Source organism: Oncorhynchus masou, chromosome 3 (assembly GCF_036934945.1).
Source record: "Oncorhynchus masou masou isolate Uvic2021 chromosome 3, UVic_Omas_1.1, whole genome shotgun sequence".
Taxonomy (NCBI): Eukaryota; Metazoa; Chordata; class Actinopteri; order Salmoniformes; family Salmonidae; genus Oncorhynchus; species Oncorhynchus masou.
Window position 1 is genome coordinate 3,661,163 of NC_088214.1, and position 21,045 is coordinate 3,682,207.

General features: G+C 43.7%; 1 protein-coding gene across 2 annotated transcripts in view; it reads right to left on the minus strand.

The window, feature by feature from the left end:
• Positions 1-21,045, minus strand: part of LOC135508967 (band 4.1-like protein 3) — a 180,370-nt gene that overhangs the window by 134,870 nt on the left and 24,455 nt on the right. For both annotated transcript variants that reach the window (XM_064929219.1, XM_064929227.1), the window contains exons 4-8: positions 19,135-19,239; positions 13,738-13,780; positions 11,720-11,795; positions 10,422-10,634; positions 3,195-3,282 (exon numbers count right to left, since the gene is read on the minus strand). In XM_064929219.1, coding sequence (XP_064785291.1) covers positions 3,195-3,282; positions 10,422-10,634; positions 11,720-11,795; positions 13,738-13,780; positions 19,135-19,239 — 525 coding nt within the window. The remainder of the gene's footprint in view (positions 1-3,194; positions 3,283-10,421; positions 10,635-11,719; positions 11,796-13,737; positions 13,781-19,134; positions 19,240-21,045) is intronic.

Sequence of the window (21,045 nt, forward strand, 5' to 3'; positions counted from 1 at the left end):
GAGTTGACGCTGATCTTATATTCAGTAATTCTTCTCGACTGTATGTAATGAAGCCTAAGATGACCTGGGGTACTAATGTAAGAAATAACACGTAAAAAAACAAAAAACTGCATAGTTTCCTAGGAACGCGAAGCGAGGCGGCCATCTCTGTCGGCGCCGGAAGTACTGTATCAACTTAAGGGGGCTGAATAATTTTGCATGCCCAATTTTTCAGTTTTTGATTTGTTAAAAAAGTTTGAAATATCCAATAAATGCCGATCCACTTCATGATTGTGTCCCACTTGTTGTTGATTCTTCACAAAAAAATACAGTTTTATATCTTTATGTTTGAAGCCTGAAATGTGGCAAAAGGTCACAAAGTTCAAGGGGGCTGAATACTTTCGCAAGGCACTGTATGTAATTGTTTTCATAAATCTACACACCTATACCCCATGACAAAGCAAAACCATTTTTTTAGAAATTTTGTCAAATGTATAAAAAAAATACTAATATATCACATTTACCACACTGCAAATATTGACTCTTTGCATCATCTTCATGTAATTGTCAATAAATGCCTTTGACACTTATGAATTGCTTATAATTATACTTCAGTATTCCATAGTAACATCTGAAAAATATATCTAAAGACACTGAAGCAGCAAACTTTGTGGAAATTAATATTTGTGTCATTCTCAAAACTTTTGGCCACGACTGTACACACAATACCCCATAATGACAAAGCAAAAACAGTTTTTAATAGAAATGTTTGCAAATGTATTAAAAAAATAAAATACTAAAATATCACATTGACATAAGTATTCAGGATGTTTTTCTCAGTACATTGTTGAAGCCCCTTTGGCAGCGATTACAGCCTTGAGTCTTCTTGGGAATGAAACTACAAGCTTGGTACACCTGTATTTGGGGAGTTTCTCCCATTCTTCTCTGCAGACCCTCTCAAGCTCTGTCAGATTGGATGAGGAGCATCGCTGCACAGCTATTTTCAGGTCTTTCCAGAGATGTTTGATCGGGTTCAAGTCCGGGCTCTGGCTAGGCCACTCAAGGACATTCAGAGACTTGTCCCGAAGCCACTCTTGCGTTGTGTTGGATGTGTGCTTAGGGTCGTTGTCCTGTTGGAAGATGAACCTTCAACCCAGTCTGAGGTCCTGAGCGCTCTGGAGCAGGTTTTCTGCACGAATCTCTCTGTACTTTACTCCGTTCATCTTTCCCTTGATCCTGACTAGTCTCCAGTCCCTGCTGCTGAATTAAATCCCCACAGCCTGATGCTGCCACCACCGTGCTTCACCGTAGGGATGCTGCCACCACCGTGCTTCACCGTAGGGATGGTGCCAGGTTTCCTCCAGACGTGACGCTTGACATTCAGATCAAAGAGTTCAATCTTGGTTTCATCAGACCAGAGAATCTTGTTTCTCATGTTATGAGAGTCCTTTAGGTGCCTTTTGGCAAACTCCAAGCTGGCTGTCACGTGCCTTTTACAGAGGAGTTGCTTCCGTCTGGCCACTCTACATTAAAGGCTTGATTGGTTGAGTGCTGCAAAGATGGTTGTCCCTCTGGAAGGTTCTCCAATCTCCACAAAGGAACTCTGGAGCTCTGTCAGAGTGACCATTGGGTTCTTGGTCACCTCCCTCACCAAGGCCCTTCTCCCCCGATTGCTCAGTTTGGCCGGGTGGCTAGCTCTAGGAAGAGTCTTGGTGGTACCAAACTTCTTCCTTTTAAGAATGATGGAGGCCACTGTGTTCTTGGGGACCTTAAATGCTGCAGAAATGTTTTGGTACCCTTCCCCAGATCTGTGCCTCGACAGAATCCTGTCTCAGAGCTCTACGGACAATTTCTTCGGTCTCATGGCTTGGTTTTTGCTCTGACATGCACTGTCATCAGTGGGACCTTATATAGACAGACAGGTGTGTGCCTTTCCGAATCATGTCCAATCAATTGCATTTACCACAGAGAAACATCTCATGGATGATCAATGGAAACAGGAAGCATCTGTGCTCAATTTAGAGTCTCATAGCAAAGGGTCTGAATTCTTATGTAAATAAGGTATTTCAGTTTTTTATTTGTTAATTTGTAATGTATTTTGTAATACATTTGCAAACATTTTTGAATAAGGCTATACTGTCACAAAATGTGGAAAAGGTTAAAGGGGTCTGAATACATTCCAAAATGCACTGTAGTTGATTTGATTAAAATACAGGATGTGTCCATATATTAAAATAAATGTTAAAAAATGTAGAACAATTGATTGATCAAAAGAACAAACAACTCTCAACTCTCGGGGACAACCCGAGTCAGTTGGTAGCCCAGTTGCTGGTGTTAAGTAAGCACATGACATCATTACCGAGTCGGCAAGGCGATGACATCATTACCGAGTCGGCAAGGCGATGACATCATTACCGAGTCGGCAAGGCGATGACATCATTACCGAGTCGGCAAGGCGATGACATCATTACCGAGTCGGCAAGGCGATGACATCATTACCGAGTCGGCAAGGCGATGACATCATTACCGAGTCGGCAAGGCGATGACATCATTACCGAGTCGGCAAGGCGATGACATCATTACCGAGTCGGCAAGGCGATGACATCATTACCGAGTCGGCAAGGCGATGACATCATTACCGAGTCGGCAAGGCGATGACATCATTACCGAGTCGGCAAGGCGATGACATCATTACCGAGTCGGCAAGGCGATGACATCATTACCGAGTCGGCAAGGCGATGACATCATTACCGAGTCGGCAAGGCGATGACATCATTACCGAGTCGGCAAGGCGATGACATCATTACCGAGTCGGCAAGGCGATGACATCATTACCGAGTCGGCAAGGCGATGACATCATTACCGAGTCGGCAGTGGTGCATCCTCACACACACTGTAATATTGGGTGATATATTATAGGACAGAGGTTTTAATGCAATCTTGTATACGTGTGTGTGTGTGGGGTGTTTGTGTGTGTTTGTCTGACTGTATGTGTCTGACTGTGTGTGTGTGTGTGTAGGTGTGTGTGTAGGTGTGTAGGTGTGTATAGGTGTGTATGTTTAGGTGTGTGTGTGTGTGTAGGTGTGTGTGTAGGTGTGCGTGTGTGTGGGGGTGTAGGTGTGTATGTTTAGGTGTGTGTGTGTAGGTGGGGGTGTAGGTGTGCGTGTGTGTGGGGGTGTAGGTGTGTATGTTTAGGTGTGTGTGTGTGTGCTTACCTTAGCGTGATGGAGATCTACTCCATACATGGAGAGTTTCTTAACATTCTCCAGGAAGTGCATCTCTGCTTCAGCTGGGGTCATCCCTCTGACAACACACACACACACACACACACACCATCCATATGATCACATGACCGGGAAAGAACTGGAGACAAAAAGGGCCATTTGGAAGGTTAACAAGAAGATCGTATTTTACAACTTAGCTAGTCATATTGGACATAGAAATAAGCTTTGAAATGAGGGCCACCATATTTATTGGATTGCTCAAACAACAACAGTAATTGCGTAAACAACAACAGTAATTGTGTAAACAACAACAGTAATTGCGTAAACAACAACAGTAATTGTGTAAACAACAACAGTAATTGTGTGACTGTAGGTGAGACTGTGCTTCCTTCTGTCCTTAAATGGCAAAAGCTAGGAGAACTCAGAAAAACACCTTATAGTTGATGGCAGTTTCCTGGAGTCAGAGTGCATTGAAATTAATTAGGAACTGCACAGTCTGTGTGGTGTGGGGCCACTTGGAGACACCAGTTAGTCCACTCACTGAAACCCACAGTCTGGAGAGGTGTGGGGCCACTTGGAGACACCTGTTCGTCCTCTCACTGAAACCCACAGTCTGGAGAGGTGTGGGTCCACTTGGAGACACCTGTTCGTCCTCTCACTGAAACCCACAGTCTGGAGAGGTGTGGGTCCACTTGGAGACACCAGTTAGTCCACTCACTGAAACCCACAGTCTGTGTGGTGTGGGGTCCACTTGGAGACACCAGTTAGTCCACTCACTGAAACCCACAGTCTGGAGGGCTGTGGGGGCCACTTGGAGACACCAGTTAGTCCACTCACTGAAACCCACAGTCTGGAGAGGTGTGGGGCCACTTGGAGACACAAGTTAGTCCACTCACTGAAACCCACAGTCTGGAGAGATGTGAGGCCACTTGGAGACACCAGTTAGTCCACTCACTGAAACCCACAGTCTGGAGAGGTGTGGGGCCACTTGGAGACACAAGTTAGTCCACTCACTGAAACCCACAGTCTGGAGAGATGTGAGGCCACTTGGAGACACCAGTTAGTCCTCTCACTGAAACCCACAGTCTGGAGAGATGTGAGGCCACTTGGAGACACCAGTTAGTCCTCTCACTGAAACCCACAGTCTGTGTGGTGTGGGGCCAGTTGGAGACACCAGTTAGTCCTCTCACTGAAACCCACAGTCTGGAGAGGTGTGGGACCACTTGGAGACACCAGTTAGTCCTCTCACTGAAACCCACAGTCTGGAGAGGTGTGGGGCCACTTGGAGACACCAGTTAGTCCTCTCACTGAAACCCACAGTCTGTGTGGTGTGGGGCCACTTGGAGACACCAGTTAGTCCACTCACTGAAACCCACAGTCTGGAGGGCTGTGGGGGCCACTTGGAGACACCAGTTAGTCCACTCACTGAAACCCACAGTCTGGAGAGGTGTGGGGCCACTTGGAGACACAAGTTAGTCCACTCACTGAAACCCACAGTCTGGAGAGATGTGAGGCCACTTGGAGACACCAGTTAGTCCACTCACTGAAACCCACAGTCTGGAGAGGTGTGGGGCCACTTGGAGACACAAGTTAGTCCACTCACTGAAACCCACAGTCTGGAGAGATGTGAGGCCACTTGGAGACACCAGTTAGTCCACTCACTGAAACCCACAGTCTGGAGAGATGTGAGGCCACTTGGAGACACCAGTTAGTCCACTCACTGAAACCCACAGTCTGGAGAGATGTGAGGCCACTTGGAGACACCAGTTAGTCCACTCACTGAAACCCACAGTCTGGAGAGGTGTGAGGGCCACTTGGAGACACCAGTTAGTCCTCTCACTGAAACCCACAGTCTGGAGAGGTGTGATGCCACTTGGAGACACCAGTTAGTCCTCTCACTGAAACCCACAGTCTGGAGAGGTGTGGGGTCCACTTGGAGACACCAGTTAGTCCACTCACTGAAACCCACAGTCTGGAGAGGTGTGAGGGCCACTTGGAGACACCAGTTAGTCCTCTCACTGAAACCCACAGTCTGGAGGGGTGTGGGGGCCACTGGGAGACACCAGTTAGTCCACTCACTGAAACCCACAGTCTGGAGAGATGTGAGGCCACTTGGAGACACCAGTTAGTCCATTCACTGAAACCCACAGTCTGGAGAGATGTGGGGCCACTTGGAGACACCAGTTAGTCCACTCACTGAAACCCACAGTCTGGAGAGGTGTGGGGGCCACTTGGAGACACCAGTTAGTCCACTCACTGAAACCCACAGTCTGGAGAGGTGTGGGGGACACTTGGAGACACCAGTTAGTCCTCTCACTGAAACCCACAGTCTGGAGAGGTGTGGGGCCACTTGGAGACACCAGTTAGTCCTCTCACTGAAACCAACAGTCTGGACAGGTGTGGGGTCCACTTGGAGACACCAGTTCATCCTCTCACTGAAACCCACAGTCTGGAGAGGTGTGGGGCCACTTGGAGACACCAGTTCATCCTCTCACTGAAACCAACAGTCTGGAGGGGTGTGGGGGCCACTGGGAGACACCAGTTAGTCCACTCACTGAAACCCACAGTCTGGAGAGGTGTGAGGCCACTTGGAGACACCAGTTAGTCCTCTCACTGAAACCCACAGTCTGGAGAGGTGTGGGGTCACTTGGAGACACCGGTTAGTCCTCTCACTGAAACCCACAGTCTGGAGAGGTGTGGGGTCCACTTGGAGACACCAGTTAGTCCTCTCACTGAAACCAACAGTCTGGAGAGGTGTGGGGCCACTTGGAGACACCAGTTAGTCCTCTCACTGAAACAAACAGTCTGGAGAGGTGTGGGGCCACTTGGAGACACCAGTTAGTCCTCTCACTGAAACCCACAGTCTGGAGAGGTGTGGGGCCACTTGGAGACACCAGTTAGTCCTCTCACTGAAACCCACAGTCTGGAGAGGTGTGGGGCCACTTGGAGACACCAGTTAGTCCTCTCACTGAAACCCACAGTCTGGAGAGGTGTGGGGGCCACTTGGAGACACCAGTTAGTCCTCTCACTGAAACCCACAGTCTGGAGAGGTGTGGGGCCACTTGGAGACACCAGTTAGTCCTCTCACTGAAACCCACAGTCTGGAGAGGTGTGGGGCCACTTGGAGACACCAGTTAGTCCACTCACTGAAACCCACAGTCTGGAGAGGTGTGAGGCCACTTGGAAACACCAGTTAGTCCACTCACTGAAACCCACAGTCTGGAGAGGTGTGAGGCCACTTGGAAACACCAGTTTGTCCTCTCACTGAAACCCACAGTCTGGAGAGGTGTGGGGCCACTTGGAGACACCAGTTAGTCCTCTCACTGAAACCCACAGTCTGGAGAGGTGTGGGGGACACTTGGAGACACCAGTTAGTCCACTCACTGAAACCCACAGTCTGGAGAGGTGTGGGGCCACTTGGAGACACCAGTTAGTCCTCTCACTGAAACCCACAGTCTGGAGAGGTGTGGGGCAACTTGGAGACACCAGTTAGTCCTCTCACTGAAACCCACAGTCTGGAGAGGTGTGGGGGACACTTGGAGACACCATTTAGTCCTCTCACTGAAACAAACAGTCTGGAGAGGTGTGGGGGACACTTGGAGACACCATTTAGTCCTCTCACTGAAACAAACAGTCTGGAGAGGTGTGGAGGACACTTGGAGACACCAGTTAGTCCTCTCACTGAAACCCACAGTCTGGAGAGGTGTGGGGCAACTTGGAGACACCATTTAGTCCTCTCACTGAAACCCACAGTCTGGAGAGGTGTGGGGGACACTTGGAGACACCAGTTAGTCCACTCACTGAAACCCACAGTCTGGAGAGGTGTGGGGGACACTTGGAGACACAAGTTAGTCCTCTCACTGAAACCCACAGTCTGGAGAGGTGTGGGGCAACTTGGAGACACCAGTTAGTCCTCTCACTGAAACCCACAGTCTGGAGAGGTGTGGGGGACACTTGGAGACACCATTTAGTCCTCTCACTGAAACAAACAGTCTGGAGAGGTGTGGGGGACACTTGGAGACACCATTTAGTCCTCTCACTGAAACAAACAGTCTGGAGAGGTGTGGGGGACACTTGGAGACACCAGTTAGTCCACTCACTGAAACCCACAGTCTGGAGAGGTGTGGGGGCCACTTGGAGACACCAGTTAGTCCTCTCACTGAAACCCACAGTCTGGAGAGGTGTGGGGCCACTTGGAGACACCAGTTAGTCCACTCACTGAAACCCACAGTCTGGAGAGGTGTGGAGGCCACTTGGAGACACCAGTTAGTCCTCTCACTGAAACCCACAGTCTGGAGAGGTGTGGGGGCCACTTGGAGACACCAGTTAGTCCTCTCACTGAAACCCACAGTCTGGAGAGGTGTGGGGGACACTTGGAGACACCAGTTAGTCCACTCACTGAAACCCACAGTCTGGAGAGGTGTGGGGGACACTTGGAGACACCAGTTCATCCTCTCACTGAAACCCACAGTCTGGAGAGGTGTGGGGGACACTTGGAGACACCAGTTAGTCCTCTCACTGAAACCCACAGTCTGGAGAGGTGTGGGGGACACTTGGAGACACCAGTTAGTCCACTCACTGAAACCCACAGTCTGGAGAGGTGTGGGGGACACTTGGAGACACCAGTTCGTCCTCTCACTGAAACCCACAGTCTGGAGAGGTGTGGGGGACACTTGGAGACACCAGTTAGTCCTCTCACTGAAACCCACAGTATGGAGAGGTGTGGGGGACACTTGGAGACACCAGTTAGTCCACTCACTGAAACCCACAGTCTGGAGAGGTGTGGGGGACACTTGGAGACACCAGTTAGTCCTCTCACTGAAACCCACAGTCTGGAGAGATGTGGGGGACACTTGGAGACACCAGTTAGTCCTCTCACTGAAACCCACAGTCTGGAGAGGTGTGGGGGCCACTTGGAGACACCAGTTAGTCCTCTCACTGAAACCCACAGTCTGGAGAGGTGTGGGGGACACTTGGAGACACCAGTTAGTCCACTCACTGAAACCCCCAGTCTGGAGAGGTGTGGGGGCCACTTGGAGACACCAGTTAGTCCTCTCACTGAAACCCACAGTCTGGAGAGGTGTGGGGGCCACTTGGAGACACCAGTTAGTCCTCTCACTGAAACCCACAGTCTGGAGAGGTGTGGAGGACACTTGGAGACACCAGTTAGTCCTCTCACTGAAACCCACAGTCTGGAGAGGTGTGGAGGACACTTGGAGACACCAGTTAGTCCACTCACTGAAACCCACAGTCTGGAGAGGTGTGGGGGACACTTGGAGACACCAGTTAGTCCTCTCACTGAAACCCACAGTCTGGAGAGGTGTGGGGGCCACTTGGAGACACCAGTTAGTCCTCTCACTGAAACCCACAGTCTGGAGAGGTGTGGGGGCCACTTGGAGACACCAGTTAGTCCTCTCACTGAAACCCACAGTCTGGAGAGGTGTGAGGCCACTTGGAGACACCAGTTAGTCCTCTCACTGAAACCCACAGTCTGGAGAGGTGTGGGGCCACTTGGAGACACCAGTTAGTCCTCTCACTGAAACCCACAGTCTGGAGAGGTGTGGGGCCACTTGGAGACACCAGTTAGTCCTCTCACTTGTAATGTTTTTTTCTTATGTTGCACCTGCCCCAAAATGTCTATGAATATTCTTATCATATTACTGAATGTATACAGAGTATTTTCTGATTTCTTTATCTACAAATGTGGCAACAAAGTACACTAAATGTAAAATGTACATAAAATCAACAGAGTGATGTCGGGTTCCGTCTTGTGTCAGGTGAACTGCTGTGTCAAATCAAATCAAATGTTATGCGCCTGAATACAGTGACATGCTTACTTACGAGCCCTTAACCAACAATGCAGTTTAATAACATTTAAAAAATATATATTAAATAAAATATGAATAATAATAACAAATAATTAAAGAGCGTCAGTAAAATAACAACAGAGAGACTATATAGTCTGGTTAGTCGAGGTAATGGAGTTATTAAAGTCACTATGTATAGATGATAACAACAGAGACTATATAGTCTGGTTAGTCGAGGTAATGGAGTTATTAAAGTCACTATGTATAGATGATAACAACAGAGACTATATAGTCTGGTTAGCCGAGGTAATGGAGTTATTAAAGTCACTATGTATAGATGATAACGACAGAGACTATATAGTCTGGTTAGTCGAGGTAATGGAGTTATTAAAGTCACTATGTATAGATGATAACAACAGAGACTATATAGTCTGGTTAGTCGAGGTAATGGAGTTATTAAAGTCACTATGTATAGATGATAACGACAGAGACTATATAGTCTGGTTAGTCGAGGTAATGGAGTTATTAAAGTCACTATGTATAGATGATAACAACAGAGACTATATAGTCTGGTTAGTCGAGGTAATGGAGTTATTAAAGTCACTATGTATAGATGATAACAACAGAGACTATATAGTCTGGTTAGTCGAGGTAATAGAGTTATTAAAGTCACTATGTATAGATGATAACAACAGAGACTATATAGTCTGGTTAGTCGAGGTAATGGAGTTATTAAAGTCACTATGTATAGATGATAACAACAGAGAGACTATATAGTCTGGTTAGTCGAGGTAATGGAGTTATTAAAGTCACTATGTATAGATGATAACAACAGAGAGGCTATATAGTCTGGTTAGTCGAGGTAATTGAGGTAATATGAACATGTAGGTAGAGTTATTAAAGTCACTATGTATAGATGATAACAACAGAGAGGCTATATAGTCAGTCTGGTTAGTCAAGGTAATGGAGGTAATATGAACATGTAGGTAGAGTTATTAAAGTGACTATGTATAGATGATAACAACAGAGAGTAGCAGTGGTGTAAAATGGGAAGGGGGGGGCAATGCAAATAGTCTAGGTAGCCATTTGATTAGAAGTTCAGGAGTATTATGGCTGGGGGTTAGAAGCTGTTCAGATCTCTGACCTCTTCCCTATAGACCTCACCTTTGGTCTGATAATTTCTACATGATCTCCAAAGTGTTCTTTTTCAATTGCTACCATGGTAACCCATACACTTTTTTATAGTTCTTCTGTTGGAAACATGATCCATATAGGTCAATGTCCATGCGTGTAAAGGGTTAACATACAGCTGTGGTTTGCTTTATCCTTTGAATCCAGCATTTCAACATCTGAACAACCAGTATAGATATAAAATACAGACAGACAGACAGACAGACAGACAGACACTTACTTGTGGTTCTTGTGTAGGTCCATGACCTTATCTTCTAGTTCCTTGGTGTGGTTCGGAGCGAAGCGGAGCTCACTGTTGTACTCCGTCTCCTCGGGGTCGTAGTCCCCCAGCTCTGACTGGACCGTGTAGGAGCCCAGTATGGTGTGGGTGGTGAAGGAACAGGGGAGACGACCAGACACCATGTCATCACGCAGCTGGAGACACAGGTAGTACCTAGAGAGAGAGAGGGGGGGAGAGAGGGGAGGGGGAGACATAGAGAGTGGAGGCGGGAGAGAGAGAGGTGGGGGGAGAGAGAGAGAGAGAGAGGGCGAGAGGACGGGGAGAGCGAGAGGAGAGAGAGAGAGAGGAGGGGGAGAGCGAGAGGAGAGAGAGAGAGGAGGGGGGGGAGAGGGAGAGGAGAGAGAGGAGAGAGAGGGAGAGAGAGGGAGAGAGAGAGAGAGGGAGAGAGAGAGAGAGAGAGAGAGAGAGAGAGAGAGAGAGAGAGAGAGAGAGAGAGAGAGAGAGAGAGAGAGAGAGAGAGAGAGAGAGAGAGAGAGAGAGAGAGAGAGAGAGAGAGAGAGAGAGAGAGAGAGAGAGAGAGAGAGAGAGAGAGAGAGAAAATTGATTACTTAAATATCATACAATGTGATTTTCTGGATTTTTATTTTAGATTCCGTCTCTCACAGTTGAAGTGTGCCTATGATAAAAATTACAGACCTCTACATACTTTGTAAGTAGGAAAACCTGCAAAATCAGCAGTGTATCAAATACTTGTTCTCCCCACTGTATGTATACTTTGAATATGTAAGTAATAATGAACTTGCCATTGTCACACCCTGACCATAGTTTGCTTTGAATGCTTACATGTTTTGTTTGATCAGGGTGTGATCTGAGCGGGCATTCTATGTTATATGTCTAGTTTGTCTATTTCTATGTTTGGCCTGATATGGTTCTCAATCAGAGGCAGGTGTTAGTCATTGTCTCTGATTGGGAACCATTTTTTAGGTAGCCTGGTTTGTGTTGGGTTTTGTGGGTGGTTGTCTCGTGTGTCAGTGTTTGTGCCACACGGGACTGTTTCGGGTTTTCACGTTTCTTGTTTTGTAGTTTATTCATGTTTAGTTTCTTTATTAAAGAACCATAAATAATAACCACGCTGCATTTTGGTCCGCCTCTCCTTCCCAGGAGGAACCCCGTTACAGCCAGAGGTCAAAAAGGTCAATTGAATTGAGAGAGAGCGAGAGAGAGAGAAGTGTTTTGTCAGAGTAAAAGAAACACAAAGTGCCCAGGCTTATTGCCCAGAGTCAGTCCATCCAGCTGACCTGCTGATGTCCTCAGAAAGCTGGGCAGGGTCTCGGGGGTAGAACTTGACGTTGAAAGCAAAGTTCCAAGGGCCAGCTGCAAAACAACAAGGTATTTCATTACAACAGAATCAGAATATGATAGAAACATCCAGCAAATTAATTTGTCTAAAAAGTGGCAAAGACCCTGTGTATCTCCTACAAGGTGCTGGTTGAGGTAAAGACCCTGTGTATCTCCTACAAGGTGCTGGTTGAGGTAAAGACTCTGTGTATCTCCTACAAGGTGCCGGTTGAGGTAAAGACTCTGTGTATCTCCTACAAGGTGCCGGTTGAGGTAAAGACCCTGTGTATCTCCTACAAGGTGTTGGTTGAGGTAAAGACCCTGTGTATCTCCTACAAGGTGCTGGTTGAGGTAAAGACCCTGTGTATATCCTACAAGGTGCTGGTTGAGGTAAAGACCCTGTGTATCTCCTACAAGGTGTTGGTTGAGGTAAAGACCCTGTGTATCTCCTATAAGGTGTTGGTTGAGGTAAAGACCCTGTGTATCTCCTACAAGGTGCCGGTTGAGGTAAAGACCCTGTGTATATCCTGCAAGGTGCTGGTTGAGGTAAAGACCCTGTGTATCTCCTACAAGGTGCTGGTTGAGGTAAAGACCCTGTGTATCTCCTACAAGGTGCTTGTTGAGGTAAAGACCCTGCGTATCTCCTACAAGGTGCTTGTTGAGGTAAAGAACCTGTGTATCTCCTACAAGGTGTTGGTTGAGGTAAAGACCCTGTGTATCTTTTATAAGGTGCTGGTTGAGGTAAAGACTCTGTGTATCTCCTACAAGGTGCTGGTTGAGGTAAAGACCCTGTGTATCTCCTACAAGGTGCTGGTTGAGGTAAAGACCCTGTGTATATTTTATAAGGTGCTGGTTGAGGTAAAGACTCTGTGTATCTCCTACAAGGTGCTGGTTGAGGTAAAGACCCTGTGTATCTCCTACAAGGTGTTGGTTGAGGTAAAGACCCTGTGTATCTCCTACAAGGTGCTGGTTGAGTTAAAGACCCTGTGTATCTCCTACAAGGTGCTTGTTGAGGTAAAGACCCTGTGTATCTACTACAAGGTGTTGGTATTAGCAAGAAAAACGGTACAATTGAAATGACAATGACCTATCATAATTAATTTCAGTTGTTTCCTCAAAGTGTTTCATTGTCCTGATGATTTAACTGGACTATTGAGGAAAAGTTAAGTCAAAATGAGAATCAATAGGGTTCACACACACACACACACACACACACACACACATAAAAGGGGCATGGTGCTGTTGAGAATCAACAGTATATAGACATCTAGTTAATGAATCGACAGTATATAGACATCTAGTTGATTAATCAACAGTATATAGACATCGAGTTGATGAATCGACAGTATATAGACATCTAGTTGATGAATCATCAGTATATAGACATCTAGTTGATTAATCAACAGTAATGAATCAACAGTATATATATATTTTTTATTTATTTTACTAGGCAAGTCAGTTAAGAACAAATTATTATTTTCATTGCCTCGGAACAGTGGGGTTAACTGCCTGTTCAGGGGCAGAATGACTTTGTACCTTGTCAGCTCGGGGATTTGAACTTGCAACCTTTCGGTTACTAGTCCAATGCTCTAACCACTAGGCTACCTGCCTAGACAGACATCTAGTTAATGAATCAACAGTATATAGACATCTGGTTGATGAATCAACAGTATATAGACATCTGGTTGATGAATCAACAGTATATAGACATCTGGTTGATGAATCAACAGTATATAGACATCTGGTTGATGAATCAACAGTATATAGACATCTGGTTGATGAATCAACAGTATATAGACATCTGGTTGATGAATCAACAGTATATAGACATCTAGTTGATGAATCAACAGTATATAGACATCTAGTTGATGAATCAACAGTAATGAATCAACAGTATATAGACATCGAGTTGATGAATCAACAGGCACATTAGTAGTTGATCAGAAGAGAGCATTAGATTAGTGTGTTTTTAACTCACTCCTTATCTGCTTCTTCAGTTCCTTGTTAGGGTCCAACCAGTTCTGGAGGAAGAGGCAATTAGACTGTAATCAATTCATGACTAATATGAGACCATTAAACTCTGACTGCAGAGTGCTATTTAACACTGGAAACAAGTCAATGAACCATCACCAACAACGCATATCGCGGCCCAGTCTAAACACATCAAGGGGTCTCTAACTATGTTCCTAGAGAGGCTGTCTCTCTGGCCCATCACTAACACAGCTAACACAGCTAATCTTTACTCTGTCCATCTAGATAACAGCCATATATAGACTCTAGATAACAGCCATTTATAGTTTCTAGATAACAGCCATTTATAGTCTCTAGATAACAGTCATCTATAGTCTCTTCACTCTGTCCATCTAGATAACAGCCATTTATAGTCTCTAGATAACAGACATCTATAGTCTCTAGATAACAGTCCTCTATAGTCTCTAGATAACAGTCATCTATAGTCTCTAGATAACAGTCCTCTATAGTCTCTAGATAAGTCATCTATAGTCTCTAGATAAGTCATCTATAGTCTCTAGATAAGTCATCTATAGTCTCTAGATAAGTCATCTATAGTCTCTAGATAACAGTCATCTATAGTCTCTAGATAACAGACATTTATAGTCTCTAGACAACAGCCATTTATAGTCTCTAGATAACAGACATCTATAGTCTCTTCACTCTGTCCATCTAGATAACAGACATCTATAGTCTCTAGATAACAGACATCTATAATCTCTAGATAACAGTCATCTATAGTCTCTAGATAACAGTCATTGATAGTCTCTAGATAACAGCCATTGATAGTCTCTTCACTCTGTCCATCTAGATAACAGTCATTTATAGTCTATTCTCTCTGTCCAGCTTGATAACAGTTATTTATAGTCTCTAGATAACAGTCATTTATAGTCTCTAGATAAGTCATTTATAGTCTATTCTCTCTGTCCAGCTTGATAACAGTCATCTATAGTCTCTGGATAACAGACATCTATAGTCTCCTCACTCTGTCCATCTAGATAACAGTCATTTATAGTCTCTAGATAAGTCATGTATAGTCTCTTCACTCTGTCCATCTAGATAAGTCATTTATAGTCTCTAGATAACAGCCATTTATAGTCTCTTCACTCTGTCCATCTAGATACCAGTCTTTTATAGTCTCTACACTCTGTCCATCTAGATAAGTCATTTATAGTCTCTACACTCTGTCCATCTAGATAACAGCCATCTATAGTCTCTAGATAACAGTCATTTATAGTCTCTAGATAAGTCATTTATAGTCTATTCTCTCTGTCCAGCTTGATAAGTCATTTATAGTCTCTAGATAACAGTCATTTATAGTCTCTTCACTCTGTCCATCTAGATAAGTCATTTATAGTCTCTAGATAACAGTCATTTAGTCTCTACACTCTGTCCAGCTTGATAACAGCCATATATAGTCTCTAGATAACAGTTATTTATAGTCTCTAGATAACAGACATCTATAGTCTCTAGATAACAGCCATTTATAGTCTCTAGATAAGTCATCTATAGTCTCTAGATAAGTCATCTATAGTCTCTAGATAAGTCATCTATAGTCTCTAGATAACAGTCATCTATAGTCTCTAGATAACAGACATCTATAGTCTCTAGATAACAGACATTTATAGTCTCTAGACAACAGCCATTTATAGTCTCTAGATAACAGACATCTATAGTCTCTTCACTCTGTCCATCTAGATAACAGACATCTATAGTCTCTAGATAACAGACATCTATAATCTCTAGATAACAGTCATCTATAGTCTCTAGATAACAGTCATTGATAGTCTCTAGATAACAGCCATTTATAGTCTCTTCACTCTGTCCATCTAGATACCAGTCTTTTATAGTCTCTACACTCTGTCCATCTAGATAAGTCATTTATAGTCTCTACACTCTGTCCATCTAGATAACAGCCATCTATAGTCTCTAGATAACAGTCATTTATAGTCTCTAGATAAGTCATTTATAGTCTATTCTCTCTGTCCAGCTTGATAAGTCATTTATAGTCTCTAGATAACAGTCATTTATAGTCTCTTCACTCTGTCCATCTAGATAAGTCATTTATAGTCTCTAGATAAGTCATTTAGTCTCTACACTCTGTCCAGCTTGATAACAGCCATATATAGTCTCTAGATAACGGTTATTTATAGTCTCTAGATAACAGACGTCTATAGTCTCTAGATAACAGCCATTTATAGTCTCTAGATAACAGCCATTTATAGTCTCTAGATAACAGTCATCTATAGTCTCTAGATAACAGCCATCTATAGTCTCTAGATAACAGTCATCTATAGTCTCTAGATAACAGTCATCTATAGTCTCTAGATAACAGTCATCTATAGTCTCTAGATAACAGTCATCTATAGTCTCTAGATAACAGTCATTTATAGTCTCTTCACTCTGTCCATCTAGATACCAGTCATTTATAGTCTCCTCACTCTGTCCATCTAGATAAGTCATTTATAGTCTCTAGATAACAGTCATTTAGTCTCTTCACTCTGTCCAGCTTGATAACAGCCATCTATAGTCTCTAGATAAGTCATCTATAGTCTCTAGATAACAGCCATCTATAGTCTCTAGATAACAGCCATCTATAGTCTCTAGATAACAGTCATCTATAGTCTCTAGATAACAGCCATTTATAGTCTCTAGATAACAGTCATCTATAGTCTCTAGATAACAGCCATCTATAGTCTCTAGATAACAGCCATCTATAGTCTCTAGATAACAGTCATCTATAGTCTCTAGATAACAGTCATCTATAGTCTCTAGATAAGTCATCTATAGTCTCTAGATAACAGCCATCTATAGTCTCTAGATAACAGTCATCTATAGTCTCTAGATAACAGTCATCTATAGTCTCTAGATAACAGCCATCTATAGTCTCTAGATAACAGCCATTTATAGTCTCTAGATAACAGTCATTTATAGTCTCTTCACTCTGTCCATCTAGATAACAGTCATTTAGTCTCTACACTCTGTCCATCTAGATAACAGTCATTTATAGTCTCTTCACTCTGTCCATCTAGATAAGTCATTTATAGTCTCTACACTCTGTCCAGCTAGATAAGTCATGTATAGTCTCTAGATAACAGCAATCTATAGTCTCTTCACTCTGTCCAGCTAGATAAGTCATTTATAGTGTCTAGATAAGTCATTTATAGTCTCTAGATAAGTCATTTATAGTCTCTACACTCTGTCCAGCTTGATAACAGCCATCTATAGTCTCTAGATAACAGCCATCTATAGTCTCTAGATAACAGTCATCTATAGTCTCTAGATAACAGCCATCTATAGTCTCTAGATAACAGCCATCTATAGTCTCTAGATAACAGGCATCTATAGTCTCTAGATGACAGTCATCTATAGTCTCTAGATAGTCATCTATAGTCTCTAGATAACAGCCATCTATAGTCTCTAGATAACAGCCATCTATAGTCTCTAGATAAGTCATTTATAGTCTATTCTCTCTGTCCAGCTTGATAACAGTCATTTATAGTCTCTAGATAACAGTCATTTATAGTCTCTTCACTATGTCCATCTAGATACCAGTCATTTATAGTCTCCTCACTCTGTCCATCTAGATAACAGTCATTTAGTCTCTACACTCTGTCCAGCTTGATAACAGTCATCTATAGTCTCTAGATAACAGTCATTTATAGTCTCTTCACTCTGTCCATCTAGATAAGTCATTTATAGTCTCCTCACTCTGTCCATCTAGATAACAGTCATTTATAGTCTCTTCACTCTGTCCATCTAGATAAGTCATTTATAGTCTCCTCACTCTGTCCATCTAGATAACAGTCATTTATAGTCTCTAGATAACAGTCATTTAGTCTCTACACTCTGTCCAGCTTGATAACAGCCATCTATAGTCTCTAGATAACAGTCATTTATAGTCTCTACACTCTGTCCATCTAGATAAGAGCCATCTATAGTCTCTAGATAACAGACGTCTATAGACTCTAGATAACAGTCATCTATAGTCTCTAGATAACAGCCATCTATAGTCTCTAGATAACAGCCATCTATAGTCTCTAAATAACAGTCATCTATAGTCTCTAGATAACAGCCATCTATAGTCTCTAGATAACAGTCATCTATAGTCTCTTCACTCTGTCCAGCTAGATAAGTCATTTCTAGTCTCTTCACTCTGTCCAGCTTGATAGCAGTCATCTATAGTCTCTAGATAAGTCATCTATAGTCTCTAGATAACAGTCATTTATAGTCTCTAGATAACTGCCATCTATAGTCTCTAGATAAGTCATTTATAGTCTCTAGATAACTGCCATCTATAGTCTCTAGATAACAGTCATCTATAGTCTCTAGATAAGTCATCTATAGTCTCTTTACTCTGTCCAGCTTGATAACAGTCATCTATAATCTCTTCACTCTGTCCAGCTTGATAACAGCCATCTATAGTCTCTAGATAACAGTCATCTATAGTCTCTAGATAACAGTCATCTATAGTCTCTAGATAACAGCCATCTATAGTCTCTAGATAACAGCCATCTATAGTCTCTAGATAACAGTCATCTTTGGTCTCTTCACTCTGTCCAGCTAGATAAGTCATTTCTAGTCTCTACACTCTGTCCAGCTTGATAACAGTAATGTATAGTCTCTAGATAAGTCATTTATAGTCTCTTCACTCTGTCCAGCTTGATAGCAGTCATCTATAGTCTCTAGATAACAGTCATCTATAGTCTCTAGATAACAGTCATCTATAGTCTCTAGATAACAGTCATCTATAGTCTCTAGATAACAGTCATTTATAGTCTCTTCACTCTGTCCAGCTAGATAAGTCATTTCTAGTCTCTACACTCTGTCCAGCTTGATAACAGTAATCTATAGTCTCTAGATAAGTCATTTATAGTCTCTTCACTCTGTCCAGCTTGATAGCAGTCATCTATAGTCTCTAGATAACAGTCATCTATAGTCTCTAGATAACAGTCATCTATAGTCTCTAGATAACAGTCATTTATAGTCTCTTCACTCTGTCCAGCTTGATAGCAGTCATCTATAGTCTCTAGATAAGTCATCTATAGTCTCTAGATAACAGTCATCTATAGTCTCTTCTCTCTGTCCATCTAGATAACAGTCATCTATAGTCTCTTCGCTCTGTCCAGCTTGATAACAGTCATCTATAGTCTCTTCACTCTGTCCAGCTTGATAGCAGTCATCAAAACAAAAGCTCGACTGTCAGGGAGCATGTCAATTCTAAAAGCGATGGATAGAAATTTGTACAGCGAGGAAATATACTCAAGATGAAGTGCAGCAGCCCTCCAGTCCTCGGTGAAGACCCAATGTGGCCTGTGGGGTAAATGAGTTTGACACCCCTGATCTAGAACCTTCTGTACTCCACCTTCTGGTTCTCCACGTCGCGGTACGTCATGCCAAAGTAGTCCGTCTCCAGCAGGTTCAGATGGTCACACACCTTGGCAAACAGCAGCTGGCCTTTGGCTTGTTTCTGGTGACACACACAGATCAATCAATCAATCAGATCTATTTATAAAGCTCTTAAAACATCAGCTGATGTCTCAAAGTGCTGTAAAGAAACCCAGCCTAAAAACCCCAAACAGCAAACAATGCAGGTGTAGAAGCACCCACTGTTCCCAGGCCGTCATTGAAGAATAAGAATGTGTTCTTAACTGACTTGCCTGGTTAAATAAAGGTAAAAAAAAAAAAAACTTAACTTGTAAGTCGCTCTGGATAAGAGCGTCTGCTAAATGACTTAAATGTAAATGTAAATGTAAGCACGGTGGCTAGGAAAACAACAACAGACAATGCAGGTGTAGAAGCACGGTGGCTAGGATAACAACAACAAACAATGCAGGTGTAGAAGCACGGTGGCTAGGAAAACAACAACAAACAATGCAGGTGTAGAAGCACGGTGGCTAGGAAAACAACAACAGACGATGCAGGTGTAGAAGCACGGTGGCTAGGATAACAACAACAAACGATGCAGGTGTAGAAGCACGGTGGCTAGGAAAACAACAACAAACAATGCAGGTGTAGAATCACGGTGGCTAGGATAACAACAACAAACAATGCAGGTGTAGAAGCACGGTGGCTAGGGAAACAACAACAAACAATGCAGGTGTAGAAGCACGGTGGCTAGGAAAACAACAACAAACAATGCAGGTGTAGAAGCACGGTGGCTAGGGAAAACAACAACAGACTATGCAGGTGTAGAAGCACGGTGGCTAGGAAAACGACAACAGACGATGCAGGTGTAGAAGCACGGTGGCTAGGAAAACAACAACAATGCAGGTGTAGAAGCACGGTGGCTAGGAAAACAACAACAAACAATGCAGGTGTAGAAGCACGGTGGCTAGGAAAACAACAACAGACGATGCAGGTGTAGAAGCACGGTGGCTAGGAAAACAACAACAAACAATGCAGGTGTCGAAGAACGGTGGCTAGGAAAACAACAACAGACGATGCAGGTGTAGAAGCACGGTGGCTAGGATAACAACAACAAACGATGCAGGTGTAGAAGCACGGTGGCTAGGAAAACAACAACAGACGATGCAGGTGTAGAAGCACGGTGGCTAGGATAACAACAAAAAGACAACATCCATTTTGCTGTGTGGTGGCCCTGTAGATAAAAACAAAGCCCATTAAACCTGCACAAACTCTCCTAAATAAGTCACTAAGTATACGGCCAAAACAACGGCATGTTCCTTTTTAAAAGGTTGAGCTTCTAATTGATGATTCTTCTATCAGACTTGAAGGAAGGTCAAAGTGAACATATTTTGTTTCCTACAGGGAGGGAGTGAGTTCAGCCTTAACACCACGTCAGTGAGAGAGAGAAAAGGTCTCTCATCAAACCAGCTAATCTGTCCGTTTGCCTGTCCGTGTCTGCCTGCCTGCCTGCCTGCCTGCCTGCCTGTCTGTCTGTCTGCCTGTCTGTCTGCCTGTCTGTCTACCTGTGTCTGCCTGTGTCTGTCTGCCTATCTGTCTGCCTGTGTCTGTCTGCCTGTCTGTCTGTCTGCCTGTCTGCCGGTCTGCCTGTTATGCCCCAGGACCAGCTTGCTTTGGGGACTCTTCTCCAGGTTCATCTCTCTGTAGGTGATGTCTTTGTTATGTAAGATTTGGGAATCACTTCCTTTAGGTGGTTATAGAATTGAACTCTCTCTCTCTCAATTAAATTCAAGGGGCTTTATTGGCATGGGAAACTGTTAAAGGATTTTTATGAATAATGACTAAATTATGTATACATTTAAAACAGAACTATAACTAAACAGGATACTACTATGTTACTGTATGGATG